We start from the raw sequence: 14,732 nt of genomic DNA on the forward strand, positions 1-14,732 counted from the left end.
CCAAGACATGGAAGCAAACTAAGTGTCCATCAACAGATGAATGGATAAGGAAAATGTGGTTTACATATACAATGGAATATTACACAGCCATAAAAAATGCTGAGCCCATGCCATTCGAGACAACATGGATGGACCTAGAGGGTATTATGCTAAGTGAAATAAGTCAGACTGAGAAAGACAAATACCATATGATTCCACTCATAAATGGAATCTAAAAGAAAATGAATAAACAAATGAAAAGCAGAATCAGAACTATAAATACAGAGAACTGATGGTTGCCAGAGGAGAGGGGGTGAGGGATTGGGCAAAATGGGTGAAGAGGGGTAGGAGATACAGGCCTCCAGTTGTGGAATGAGTTAGTCACAAGAATAAAAAGCAGAGCATAAGGAATACAGTCAATGAGGGGGGCCTGGCTGGCTCAGTTGGTTAAGCATCTGACTCTTGAGTTTGGCTCAGGTCATGATCTCAGGGTCATGAGATCAAGCCCTGTGTTGGGCTCAGTGCTCAGTGCAAAGTCTGCGTAAGACTCTCCCTCTCCCTCTGCCCATGCATACCTGCTCTCACTCTCTCAAATAAATAAATAAAATCTTAAAAAAAAAAAAGGAATACAGTGAATGATATTGTAATAGCAATGTAATGGGACAGATGGTAGATATACTTGTGGTGAGCATAGCAGAATGTATAAACTTGTCAAACCACTAAGCTGTACACCTAAAACTAATGTAACATTGTATGTCAACCAAAAAAAAAAAAAAAAAAAAAGGAGCTCAACCAGGCAAAAATAGTACAAACCTGAAGTCTCAAAAAAAACCAGACTCCTGAAGATGTCATTAGGACACTGATGACATTAGACCTCATAGGTCTGGATCAGCCTCCCTTAGAGGCACAATGGCTTTTTGGGCCTTCTATGCAAAGCTGCAAAAGGATTTCCCTGATAATATGGTCATGGAACAATTTTGAGGAGACAAATTACGATGCAAAAGCAAAGGAACTGAGGGTATAGGTAAAAGTCCCAAATACATAAAACATCTTATACACATGTATACCAGGTCAAAAACACAGGAAATGGAACATTAGGTAAAACCACTTTGCCTTTATTTGCCTAATGACAAAGGCCAAAATAACTGAACAAATTAATAACACTCACATAGGAAAACAATGTACTGAACACGGATTGAGGAAAACGCCCTATGGATGATGGCACTAGGGATGGGGCTAACATTCACACCAAGGCCAGTGTTTCTTCCCACACGCCCTTTTCTTTTCAAGATCCTCAATACAAAGCAACCACTCAACTCTCTGTGTTTAAAACAGTCAGTGCCCCCCTAAGAAGGGTGGGAAAGCCCTCTTTAAACCTAAAGGAACACAACCTGAGTCATCCTAGTGTTAAACCTAGCACTTTTGTTTTCTATCCTAATCTGAGAATTAACATACAACTTTGGCAGACAGAAAATCTTTCTTCTTTCTTTTAAAGAAAATTAACATTTAATAGTATAATCCCAAGAACATGTCCTACTTACTTGGAAAAATAGAAGCTAGGGACCACTCTTTATCCCATGACAATCTATTCTATGAGAGAAAACAAGAACAATCATTGTATGATTTTGAAAAATACAATCTTTAAAAATACTTATATTGGTAAGCTTAAAAAAAAAATACCATTAGTTAAAAACATTGCTAAGGGAGCTTTTTTTCCTACCTGTATTAGTTCAACTTCTGGTGAAAGTGTGTGCTGACAGAAAATGTAGAAGCTAAGGCTTTTAGGGAATTAAAGAAAAAGCAGCAAAATATAATTGATTTGGAAAGATTTTAGACAGAGATCTAGAACAGGGTCAAAAAAGCAATGAGCTCCAGAATAACAAAAGCTACCCACAAATCAAGATAATCCGGAGAAACAAAAGCACTGTGAAGAACCATCTGGGGGGGGCGGGGTGTGGAATATCCAGAGGCTGCCCGACCAGTTGTGTGGTCACAAGTAAAATAAGAAAAATCTAACTCGGGTGCTGGGTTATCGGCAATCTGAAAAAGTCAAAAGTTCTCTTGACCTCATGATGCTTCATATTTTTTCTTATTTAGCATCTTCAACCTCCTCCTATCCCCAGCCTTCTTACCCAAGCCTCAGCGAAATAATGGTCTTTGGCTCTAGCTATCAGAAACAGCTGCAGCACTACAAAGAATCTGTTTCTACTCCTCTAAAGTTTCAACCACTATTCCTTAGTGCTACTGAGTCTAGTGTATGAAAAGAGCAAACTTTCTGCCCAGCCATCTCAAGGTAAATGAAGTAGCACCTCCCCAGCACCAGCTCCTGGGTTTGTCTCCATTCTTCTGTCTTACAGACTGAGCTCTGAAGCCAACCAGTGTTTAAGGATCTCCCATCTCTGCTACATTTGGCTTATTGCTTTGTGTGTGGGATTCAGGGAAATAGCTAATTAATATTAATATTAGAAATCAATATTAATACTTAATATTAAAATTAATAATAGAAGATTTACAGATCACAGGCATGGTCATGGTAGGCAAACCACTAACTTCATTTAATTAGGCACAAATGATCAAATAACACATCATCCCAACAGCTTCTTCCCTCCACACATCCTTGTCCAGCACCTAGGATCACATTTATCCCAAAGTAGCTAATATGCCACACAATAAAAGTTTTAGCCTTAAGTCAAAATTATTTGAGGATGCAGTAGTGTTAGGAGACTGAGGCCACAGAGGCTCGTCAAAAGGGGTGAGAGGGCTTTCCAAGCACGTGTGCATATGCTGGCCCTGGCGGTCTCACAGAACTTATCAGCACAGCGGTTATATTCCAAGGGCAGGGAATGCCCAAAGTAGCCCATTGACAGAGCAGAGGAAGAGGTCCAGACAGTAAACTTGAGAGGAGTGACATGCAGGGAGGAAAACCACATTCTGAGCATCTCCCTTGCCAAATACACTTGGCCAATATGTACTTTGAGGGAACAGGTAGGTGACCTTCAGTGATGATTTCATCATCTTTCTATACCAGGGAGAATAAGACAGAGATAGGCAGAATGCCCAAAGAGGGAAGACTAAAGCAGAAAAGTTAAAATATGTGATCCTATGAAGCTGGTTAATGTAGGAAAACAAGAACTTGAACTGTTTCAAAAAAAGGATTCCAAGTCAAAGCTCATGTAAACCATATTTGATAGCAAAAATAGCACTTCATGAGAAGAGTCAGAAATGTAGTTTACATAAGCCGTCAGGACAACAAGAGATTTCCCTCTCATTGTCTCTACTCTGTCTCTCTGGGTGATCGGAGTTTTAGGAAACCAGGTAGTCCTGCTGTGCAAGCAGGCAGTGATTCTAGCCTCTGATCCTCAGGCAGAAGAGCAGGTTTTACCAGAAAGTATTTAGGGAAGAGACTATGAGATGCTCACAGCCCTAGCATAGGGGCAAGAAAAGATAAAACGCAGTTTTCTTAGCTGAAAACACCAAAACTCCACCCCCACAAGGGGTATTTATGAGTGACAGGGTGGGGCCTGGACATAAGCAATTTTACCCCTGAACCCAGCTACAGGATTATTGAAGATGATGGTCTGCTCGGTCATGTAGCTGCAGAATGCTAGAGGCTTAAAATGAGCTCATGCTCAACTGCAAGTGTTAAGCTTCAGCATCTCTGATGTGGAATATAAGTGACGAATCCTCCTGGGCAATCTAACAGGAGAAGTGGGACCATAACCACCAGGCACACGTGGGAAAGGGAGAGAACCTGCCATTCTCTTGTAATGTTTTGTGGCCTGCTGGAGGGGCAGCGGAGGGAAGTCCCAACCACTGCAACCCTCAGAGGAAAAGAAACACCACCTGGAGCATTAGTTCCAGTTAAGAACATTCTTAAAAAGGACAGAGTTCAAGATAAGGCTTTAGGAAGGGGGGGGTGTTTCTTTATACTTTTGTGTTTAAATTCTGTGCAAATCTCTCTAAATATTCAATATGGCTTTGAGCAACATGGATTAACAGATCATGTTCAAACTGCAGACATTTACAAAGTATCCTCTGTAAAAAGCTAGGTAATAAGCATTGAAATAGCAGGGCCAGGGACTTACATCCAGATGGGAAAATTAACCTAACCTGATCCTTTATAGGATTGAGTACTGTCCCACTCCCCTCCCCAATCACAATAAACCTGAAAGTGTTCCCTCCTTCAAAGGTAGACTGTAGGAAAGAGATTGACAAGAGCTCCCAAATAACTGGGCAACAGAGTTTTCTGAGAAGATGAACACAGCAGGAAAACCGCAGCTGATGCCATGTGGTCTGTCCCATCCACATCAGTGTCTTTCCATGGACCCCATCGGGTCCAACAAGAAACTCCTCAGGGAGTAAGAAAAGTTTGGCTCAGATCTTCTTCTCACAGCCACATTGACACATGTGCCAGCAGTACATTGAGGGGGTTTGTGACCGAGTTTACTCAGCTTTTAGCTTTTTTTTAAGGACACCAAAATTACGCTATTTCCCCTCCTCCTGAAATCACTCATCAGCATGGCTCATTTCTTGAAGGACTTGGCAAGCCACCAACAGAAGGCAAACACTATAGTGTATCAGGAAGAAAAGGCCTCTGGGTAATACACCACTTCCTTCTGCCCACTCCTCAGGGGCAAAGAATTAGTTCTACTTACAACATTTGAAAGACTAATTTTTAAAAAATTAATAAAAATGACAATTTCCCTGTCAAAATCACATGAACATAAAACAGTAAAGCAAAGTCTGTAGGGAGGATATATGGATGCAGAACAGGTTTCTGAGGTGTAGTTAGCCTCTTTCTTCGTGTGGATAGGTGATGTCTCTTGGAGGATGGGCTGTCTGATCCCATCCTACGTCCTCCTGCCCCAACTTTCTTTCCTTTGTAGCTGTCCTTAGGTTTAGTGTTGGAATCACAATTTGAAATTCAACAGAGAGCTTCCAAAGGTGATGGGACAGAGGGAGGGAAGAGGAAAGGAGGGATGAAAACTTAGTCTTCTTCATCCTCACTGATATCATAGGCTGCAGCCTTGTGCCTGGAGAGGTTTGCTGGGGAGGAAGGCGGGGAAGTCTTGCCAGAGAAGGGCCATCGAAAAGACGGGGAGGGGGAGCGTTCCCGAGTGGGGCTGCTGCTGGGACTCTGCTTTGGACTGATGGCCTGCAGCATCCGGCCTTTCCCCTCTTTCAGCATATGTTTCTAGGGAGACCAAAAGGAAGAATTAGAAGAAACCTAGGGATCTTACTAAATCACCATTGGAGGATCTGAGACTTCAAATTATCACGAGTGCCCTCTGCAATGTCAAAAGTGATAGAATAAGCTAGGGGAGGGATATATCTAAAATTTTAAGCAATTTCCTCCCTAAAGTAGTCCACGCTATGCTACTTATCTAAGGGTTTCCACATGTTATCTGCAGTCACCCAATTCTCGACTTAAATGGCTACTTGGTCTGCAGTCCAGGCTCCAGGCAAAAACAAAGGAACTAACCCAGACAAAAGAGTACCTATTCTAGTTTTAGCTCTCTGAAAAGGAAGTTTCAGAGTTCTAGCTCTCTGAAAAGGAAATTCTATATTCTCCCTGAATAATCTGTTCTGGTATCAAATACTTTCACAGTTAGATCCTTCCTGATATCCTAGGGCCCATTTGCTAAATAACTACATTCACCTTCTATTTGGCTTGAAAAGACCTTGTTACTCCTCAAGGACAGAACTCTAACCTCACGCAGCAGCTCTGCAGCAGCTGTTTGTAGTGGAGGCAGCTTTCTTTTTACTGTTCTTCATTCTTTCCTTTCCTTTTTATCTAAAACTATAATACAGAAGCAAGCTGGGCAAGGTTACTTGCTTATCACCAGATTTGGAGGTTGACAGCTGGCAAAATTATTTAGGAGAATGTGTAACCTCTTTCTGTAACGATTTTAAACAACTTTTTGGGGATAGTTGAAATATAGTTCAGCCCAATATAAGGAACAGATTAGATAACTACTTAATGTTGATGTCCCTTTCTATAATGCTATAATTCTTTCCACAGCATGAAAATTCCCTAAATTTTCCTGAAATTCCCTAAACTGTCCACCAGGAAAGAACATACCAGCGCTCCTTCTGGACCAAACATTTCCAGGAAACTTCCAATGAATTCTCGGGATTTCTCCTCCCATTTCTGAATGAGATCAATGCTTTTTTCCTCGACCTTCTGAACAAATTCTTTTGACTTTTCTTCCACATCTTTCACTTTCTTCTTTACTTTGTCAACCCGCTCTTGCAAGTGGTATTTCTTCTCCTAAGTAAAGAAATAATTGTTTTGAGAAATAATACTCTGACCTCCATTCCAAAGGGAGAAGAAGAAAAAAACATTTCAGCACTCTACTGACACTATTTCCAGTCATTAGAATTTCACTTCGCCCTAATCTATCCCTTGTTTCTCTAGCATAATAACAGATTAAATATACTCTGGATGGTCATCTTATATGAAAGTGTGATAATCCGAACATTGTAGAAGCCTGGACTAAACTAAATATATAGAGTATGCTCAGTAACAGATGGGCATATAGCCAAATGAAGTCAGATTTTTTAAGACTACGTCAAAAATTAGTGATGTACAAGACGTTGGCTAACTGAACATAATAAAAAAAAAAAAACCCATAAACTTGGAACATAAACATGCCCAACATAACCCAAACCCCATTCTAGATGGAGATACATAAGGAGCCACAGGATTACTGCACAATATTGCCAAGAATAAGACAACTATAATAGGTTGAAGTGGCAGATCTTTTACTTAATTTGTTTATTGTACTGGATGTTTTCTATCATTGGCTTATGCTATGATTTTAGAAGAGCTGTTTGTTTTATTTTTTAGTATTTAGAGATCTGTTTGCTCATTTGCAAAATGAAGATGATACTCTATGGTCCTACCAGCTTCCCTAACAGAAGGGAAAATGGTATGAACCCTCTGGGGGTGGGGGGAGGATGTTTAGCCAAAGGAAAAGTATTTTCATAATTTCCAGATCATAAAGGGGAACAGGAATATATTTAGTATTTTTAAACACCTGAAAAAGATTCTGTAGTAGGTGGTTAACAACAGCTAGGGTTTATCTGCAAAGATAAACACATTTTGATGAAACCATTTCATCTATTCATTATTCACACAACTGGCAGCAGGTAAGGGAGCATGGTAAACTACTTGTATAGAATTATAGTTAGCAGCTTTCTTCTTTTAAAATCAACTTTATTAAGATAAAATTTATATACAACATGTATAGCAGTTTGTGTCTAAAAGGCAATATTAAGCTAAGATACACTTTGCTTTCATAAATCAAATTTTAAAACCTAGGTCCACATGCCCTGAGAAATTGCATGGAAAATGTTGTGTGCCACTATCCACACAGGGAGAGGACCCACAACTTTCATTACATTTTCCAAAGACCATCCAATCAAAAAAAAAAAAAAAAAAAAAAAAAAGCTGTTTTAAATATATTTGATATAAATACTGTACTATGTTAAGTAACATATTTTTTTTTTGAGATTTTATTTATTTATTTGACAGAGAGAGACACAGCGAGAGAGGGAACACAAGCAGGGGGAGTGGGAGAGGAGGAAGCAGGCTTCCTGCTGAGCAGGGAGCCCAATGCGGGGCTTGATCCCAGGACACTGGGATCATGACCTGAGCCAAAGGCGGATGCTTAACGACTGAGCCACCCAGGCACCTCCAGTAACATATTCTTATTTAATTGGCTGTGTGTCTTTATATCAATGTGTTGATACTAGACCATAAAGGCAGAGAATGCCTGTTTTATTCTTTTTGTAAAGAGCTTAGCACAGTGTAATCAGCAAAGAGGCATTCATTGAATTTTGGAGGTGATAATTACAGCAGACTGAAAAGCAACTTTAGCTCAGATAAAGTAGGAGGCAAACATGTGTCCTATAGGGCCAGGGAACTCTGGGATGAAGTCGAACTCACATTGATAAAGCTGACATTGAGCTCCTTTGCTGTGTAGCCCCTCTGTAGGTTCCGTCGGGCATAGACATCATAGTCCCGGACAATTCGGGTGATGATGTCTGATGTGGAGATACCTTCTGTCCTCTGTGTTGGTGCAAACATACCTAATCCAAGAACACATACAAACACTGTGACATTCTGGTTAACTCAGGCAGTAGGACTAGATGGACACTGGGAGCAACATTCTTTTCCTCAAAAAACGACCTTCTATTACTGAGTGAAGTCTGGAGATGCTGACATACAGGAGGAGGACTGAATCAAAGGCTAGGGCTAAGGAAAGGAAGAACTATATGGCCCTAATATTAAAAAAAATATGGGCCTGGGAGAGAGATTCCTAAAATTAAAAGAGATATCAAAAGTAGATGTTTAGACTGAGAATTGATGGATATCAGTGCTATGCTCACATAAACATCTTAAGTGTGACTGAAAGTATATTGAATTTCTAAGTGTATAAATTTTCCTCTGTAAAGTAGCAATGTCATTAAATCTCTGTTACTGCCCCTGAGACTCCATAAAGTGAGGATGTACATCAGCTTACTCACCTGCTTCCTTGATGTGCTTATAAACATCATCGCTCCCAGCAGAAGAATAAGGGATGTCATCATGGGCTACAAAATCAATCTGAAATAAGGAAAAATCACTTAAAACCCAGGATCACTGCCATCAAAAAGAACCAGTAAATATTCCCCCAGAAAATACTCTCCCAGTAAATACTCCCCCAGATCCAGATAAAGGACAAGGGGAGGCCAGGCCTCAAATGGACTTTTTTTCTTTATCTCTCTTTGCTTTGCTTCATAAATTCTGTGACTCATTCACAAGCCACCCAATCTAATTATTTATCACTCATAAATATGAAGTTGACCAGTTTCTTTTTTTAGCTAATTCTCCTGGTCTACTGGAAGCGCTACCCTCACACTGCACACCAGTCATCATGCTGTAGTAAACACAACCGGAGGATTTGCTGGTGTGTTAGTTAGTGAGCGGACCTGAGGAAAGAAGAAAGGAAATCTCCCCATCCTCCTGGGTCTATAAAGATTGGTCAAATAAGGGTTTCTAAAAATATGCAAAAGAGGTCACTTCTTCCTTAGCTGGTTTCTCTCTCAGTCCATGAGATGAGTGGGAATATAAAAATAGCAACCAAGAGCCCTTTTACTAGAACAGATACATCTATACTCCTGAGGAATGTAAAATTCAAAGCCATAAAAGACCTTTAGGTCTTGGGCTTTATCATTTTACTACTGTCAATACCTCTTGCAACAGTGAAAAGAGATCAATAGCACTGGGATCAATAATCTTTCAGAGAGATATGCTAAGCTTACTTATTTGGTCATTCCTTAGTAGGCCATATGCCCTTTACTAATGTAAGTGCTAATACAACTACTATACCTAATTCCCAGAAGCCACTGTAGTGTGAAGCATGTCTATCAAGAATGTGTCAGAGACTCTCAGCTAACATCCTGATTACCTATGAACAATTTGTCAGGGATCGATGGGCAGCAAACTGAAAATAAGAATGGTGGCCAAGTAAGACTGCTGGCTGAGGATTCACTGCTAACAAGGAGAAATGGGAAGTTAAAAGTTCCTCTAACCTCTTCTGCCTGGGCCTGCCTGGCTGTGGTTGCTGAGAATAATCTTATTCATCACCTTTGATACCACTGGCTGTCAAGTATTGATATAGAAAAGCTAGAGAACTATAAAAGGTCTGTCCTAATCCCAAAAGTTTTAACAAATACCCTTTAGCTTCAGGCCTACCCCCAAGTATTGCTTTTGAAGCACTTTGGCTACTTTTGTTCTTTCTGCCTCATTGAACAACTCACCTTTGACATTCCACATACCCCTGCTGAGAACTGACAATATGCTTGCTGGTTCCTCAAGCTTGGGGACCTCGACCTGACCTGATAAACCCTTCTCACCTTTTATACCCGCCATTTATAGGAAACTTGTTTCTTTAACGTGTGAGAATTAAAAGGAGTGAGGGGTTTTATACTACTAACTCAATGAGCAAAAGTGGGAAACCTCCCAGTTTCTGATCCCATACAACTTCTAGCCCAAAATCAAAGCCCTGAAACTAGATTTAAGTCAGTATAAGAGAAGTCTATGTTTCCTGGAACTCCTTGAGAGCATAGCTGAGGCTCTGTATATTCTAAAGGACTGGTATGTTAGGAGGATGAACACATTCATAGTGTGGGGGTATAAAAATCACTTAACTGAAGAGTTCAGTTTCTAGCCCTGCTACTGTGTATCCCAGACCAGGTCATTTGGTTTCTCTGGCTCTGTTCTCATATGTATAGTAGAAATAATAGCTACCCAATAAGATTGTTTTGGGGAGCAAATGAAATATTAATGGATGTAAAAGTGCTTGTAAACCACCAAACCCCATATAAATGTTAGGGATGATTATTATTAGTAGTAATATCACTGTCATCTCTTCTATGTGAAATTTACATAGAGCATAAAATAAAAAAAAAAAGGCTAGTGGAAAACTACCCCAAGTCCCAGAAGTCTTGAGAGTTGAGGGAATTCCAGAACAAGGAATGGGGACATGTGCTGAGTTTCTTACCCGGTGTTCTGCCAGGAACTCTGGTGTCAGGGTCCAGGGGGCATTCCTCACCACCTCATCCACATAGCGGCAGTGCTGCACTGCATCATAGCGCTCATTTTCATTCATCACCGTGAAGCCTTTGAAGTTGTGCGTAAGCTCATCACTGCAAACTGAGTTCACCACATCATAAAGTTGTAAGTCAAAGTCCCTTTGCTTAACCAATCCTCAGTCACCAACCTCTCCCGTTTCCTAGGACTGCAACCAATCTTCCCACCTGGAGAAGAATTTTCTGGATACAGCTCAGTCTGAGTAACAATGCTTTTCCTAATCCAAGATACATCTTCAGGACCAATGCTCAATAAAAAGCATGTTCACACTTTGTGGAGAGGAGAGGATACAACAGGGCCTAAAATCTTTGGCTTTGAAATTAACCTGCTGTGAATTTCTGCATCACTTAAGTTTTTAAAAATGTTTTCTTATATTTTCATAAGACTGTACTGGACCACGTAATATTTGCTTAACAGACTTTTGCACTTCAGTTGATTCAAAATGATAAACAGGGATGCCTGGGTGGCTCAGTCAGTTGAGCATCTGACTCTTGGTCTCAGCTTGGGTCATGATCTCAGGGTCCTGGGATCGAGACCCCTGTTGGGCTCCATGCTCAGCACAGAGTCTGCTTGTCCTTCTCCCTCCCTCTCTGCTTCTCTCTCCTCCCACTCCCCTCACACACTCTCTCAAATAAATAAAGTCTAAAGGAAAAAAAAAAAAAAAAGACAAACCGAAATCTAGAATAAATGCTATTCTTAAGTAGGCAATAGGGGTCACTGTTGCTCCCCAAACTGCAGAAACTCAGCTAAAAACAGAGATAAAAACTGGACATCTCAGGTCAAAGAGCTTGGAGCTTCTCTCAGCAGGTTTATATAATTCATATACTTCATGTTTTAGAGAGGCCGTTCTATATCCCTCATTTAAAAACCAAACCAAGAGCCAGTATTCATGTTACAAGAGGAGAAAAAGGCTACTATAATTTTTTTTTTTTTTCTGGAAAGCACCTAAAGTCATCAGATGTTTTCTTACCTCCTACAATGAGGTATGTATTAGGGAAAAGGTTCTTTGCTTGCATCAGAGCCCGGGCATGACCACAGTGAAATAAGTCAAATATTCCATCGGCATAAACTCTCACAGGCCGATCACCTAAATCCAAAGGAAAGAATTTATTACAAAAACACACTGATTCAATACTTCATATTTGACAAATAGAAATGGCACTGTGTTCCATCCTTGCATACCCCTTTCTCAAGGTGTTCTCTGGATATTCACCCTAATGGAAGGAGGGGTTGGGGTTGTGAGGAATAATATCACAGACTTCCTTGGCTCCAAAGACTCTTTTTGGACATCACATCCATTGACTCTCTGTTAGCCTGATTTCATCAAACTGCTCGTGTAACTGGATTTCATGATTGCTTTTTCTTGAAGTTATTTTAGAAGTGAATGGGAAGGGGCACCTGGGTGGCTTAGTCGGTTAAGTATCTGCCTTCAGCTCAGGTCATGATCCCAGGGTCCTAGGATCGAGCCCCACATCGGGCTCCCTGCCCAACAGGGAGCCTGCTTCTCCCTCTCCCTCTGCCACTTGTGCTCTCTTGCTTGCTCACTCATGCTCTCTCTCTCAAATGAGTAGATAAAATCTTAAAAAAAAAAAAAAAAGTGAATGGGAAGAGTTACATAACATATGTGTCCTAAACTTCAAAATCCTCACCTTCAGCTTATGCTTAAATTTCAGTCATGTTTAAACAGAGTATTAGTTAAGCTATACTCTCGCTGCTTGCTCTCTCATTTTCAGGCTGCCTTGATTACTAATAACTAAGCTTTGCTTTGAAAATAAACCTCCCTCCAATTGCCCAGTGAGTGGTGAGACAGAGAAGGTGAAAGGGGTGAAGGTATCAGTTACCAATTTATTGCTTCTCAGTCCCAGTCACCCTCAATACCTGCTCTGTGATAACAGATGGGATTCCTTCAAGTATTTCTCCCTGACAGTGAGCATGATGTTATACTTTCTCAGTAGAGGGTGATATACTAAGTATTTAAAAGTCAAATATCAATCTTATAGGACTTTATGTTAGAGTTTTTCCTCTTCTCTCCATTAGTGAGAATAACAGAGAACAGATTATCTATTTTTAGTAGTAGTGGACTATGAAAGAAAATCCAGGTAATGAATGATCTCTTGGGGGCACAAGACTAATACCAAAGCCAAACAAACACACTGAGAATGGATTTGACATAATGCTTCAAATAATAAATCTAACAAGTCCTAGTAACATATTCCCATATGTGAATAAAAGAAGAGTATTTAACTATAGCAGCAGAAAATAACAGTAGGAGCAGCTACATCATTCTGGGAAAGAAGGGGAGCCTCATCAGATATACCATCCTGAAGGTAGGGGTAAGATACATCTTCTCCCTCCTGTCTTGAGGACAATGGATCAAGGGGGAGAAAACTGGTTCTCAAAAGGTCTGTGGACTTTTCTTTCCAGATAGCTTTATCGATAAATAAGTAGCTTTTAAACTGAGAAATCATACACTGGGGATAGAAACATAAATTGGTACAACTTTAAGGGCAATTAGAGGGGTGCCTGGGTGGTTCAGTTGGTTAAGCATCTGCCTTTGGCTCAGGTCTTGATCTGGGAGTCCTGGGCTGGAGCCCCGCATCAGGCTCCCTGCTCAGCAGGGTGTCTGCTTCTCCCTCTCCCTCTGCCCCTTTCTTCCTTCTCCTACTCGTGCACCAAGCATGCACATGCTTTCTCTCTCAAATAAATAAATAAAATCTTTTAAAAAAGGGCAATTAGACAATATCTATCAAAAGACAAATGCTTTTACCCTTTTTTTCTGGAAAGTACCTAAAGTCATCGGATGTTTTCTTTTTTTTTTTTTTTAAAGATTTTATTTATTCATTTGCGAGAGAGACAGAGAGAAAACAAGCAGGGGGAGAGGGAGAGGGAGAAGCAGACTCCCCGCTGAGCAAGGAGCCCAATGCGGGACTCGATCCCAGGACCCTGGGATCATGACCTGAGCCGAAGGCAGACGCTTAAACATCTGAGCCACCCAGGCGCCCATCATCGGATGTTTTCTTATCTCCTACAATGGCCCAGCTACACCTACAATGGCCCAGCTATTCTATTTCTAGGAATTTTTCTCACAGATAGATTTGTAAATATGTATGTTATCCATTGCAGCATAGTTTGTAATAATCAAAGTTTGGAAACAACCTAAATCTCAATGGAAGGACTGAATGTACCATGATACACCTACTAAAAGGGTGGGAGGGAGGGACAGTGTGTGGCTGTGAGATAGTGATAATAGGAAGACATTTCACTCTGTACATTATTTGTACTTTATTAATGTTAGGCCATGGGAATGTATTGGTTTATAATATAGGAAATGAAATTTTTAAATAAAACAGATATGCCAATATAACGAAAAACAATATAATGGATTTAAGAGTCAGAAAAATTACAGCTCCAACTTAACCACCAGCCTCCTTCCTCTGTAATCTTAACCTCTTTAAGACTCAGTTTCCTCATCCATAAAACAAAGCAAAATAAAACAAAATCTGAGGAGCCTAATCTGTCTTCTACATCCTAGAAATCATGACCATGAAGTAACTAACATACTTCCATCTTTCCTAAACAAGTCCAGCATGACTATGATCTCACTTTTTTTGATCCTAAAAGACAAAGCATAGAATACAAAAATTAAGAATATTTTGTTGTTGTTTCTTTGACATTAGCGTATAGCATGGGCAAAGCGAGATGAGGATGGTGGAAATAGTACAGTAGTACAAAATGCTGTTGATCTAGTGGCTGTTTGCCAGGGTTAATCATCCTGTTATCAGGCCAAGTCACCACCGAACCCTTTCTCAGACCAAACTCCAGATGTGCTTCTTGCCCTCTTCAGTGTTTCCCCAGCCTCCTAAACTCTCAATTCCCCATGACTTACCCCCAAGTCTTTAGCAAACCCAGGCTAATATAGCAACCAAACGGCCAGAAAGGAACACTGTTGAATGAGAAAATGTGGGGAAAAGCACGAGTTATTCATTCTCTTACCAAGTGTCTACTGGCCAGGATGACCAAACCCTGATTTATATATTGTCTCAGCTTATTATTAAGAGCAACCCCCTTTCACTTTCAAAATGTTCCTGATTTGTTTTATAAATTATAGTCCTTG

At 40.4% G+C, this 14,732-nt stretch overlaps 1 protein-coding gene across 5 annotated transcripts in view; it reads right to left on the reverse strand.

Annotated features, from left to right (window-relative positions):
• Positions 1-1,073: 1,073 nt before the first annotated feature.
• PCYT1A (phosphate cytidylyltransferase 1A, choline) overlaps positions 1,074-14,732 on the reverse strand; it is a 62,085-nt gene continuing 48,426 nt past the window's right edge. For all 5 annotated transcript variants that reach the window (XM_036071882.2, XM_078067365.1, XM_078067356.1 and 2 more), the window contains 6 exons: positions 11,589-11,705; positions 10,530-10,681; positions 8,512-8,590; positions 7,931-8,073; positions 6,062-6,250; positions 1,074-5,173 (listed from right to left, as the gene is read on the reverse strand). In XM_036071882.2, the coding sequence (XP_035927775.1) occupies positions 4,967-5,173; positions 6,062-6,250; positions 7,931-8,073; positions 8,512-8,590; positions 10,530-10,681; positions 11,589-11,705 (887 nt within the window). In that variant the 3' untranslated portion in view covers positions 1,074-4,966. The remainder of the gene's footprint in view (positions 5,174-6,061; positions 6,251-7,930; positions 8,074-8,511; positions 8,591-10,529; positions 10,682-11,588; positions 11,706-14,732) is intronic.

This window comes from Halichoerus grypus, chromosome 1, assembly GCF_964656455.1.
Source record: "Halichoerus grypus chromosome 1, mHalGry1.hap1.1, whole genome shotgun sequence".
NCBI classification, from domain to species: Eukaryota; Metazoa; Chordata; class Mammalia; order Carnivora; family Phocidae; genus Halichoerus; species Halichoerus grypus.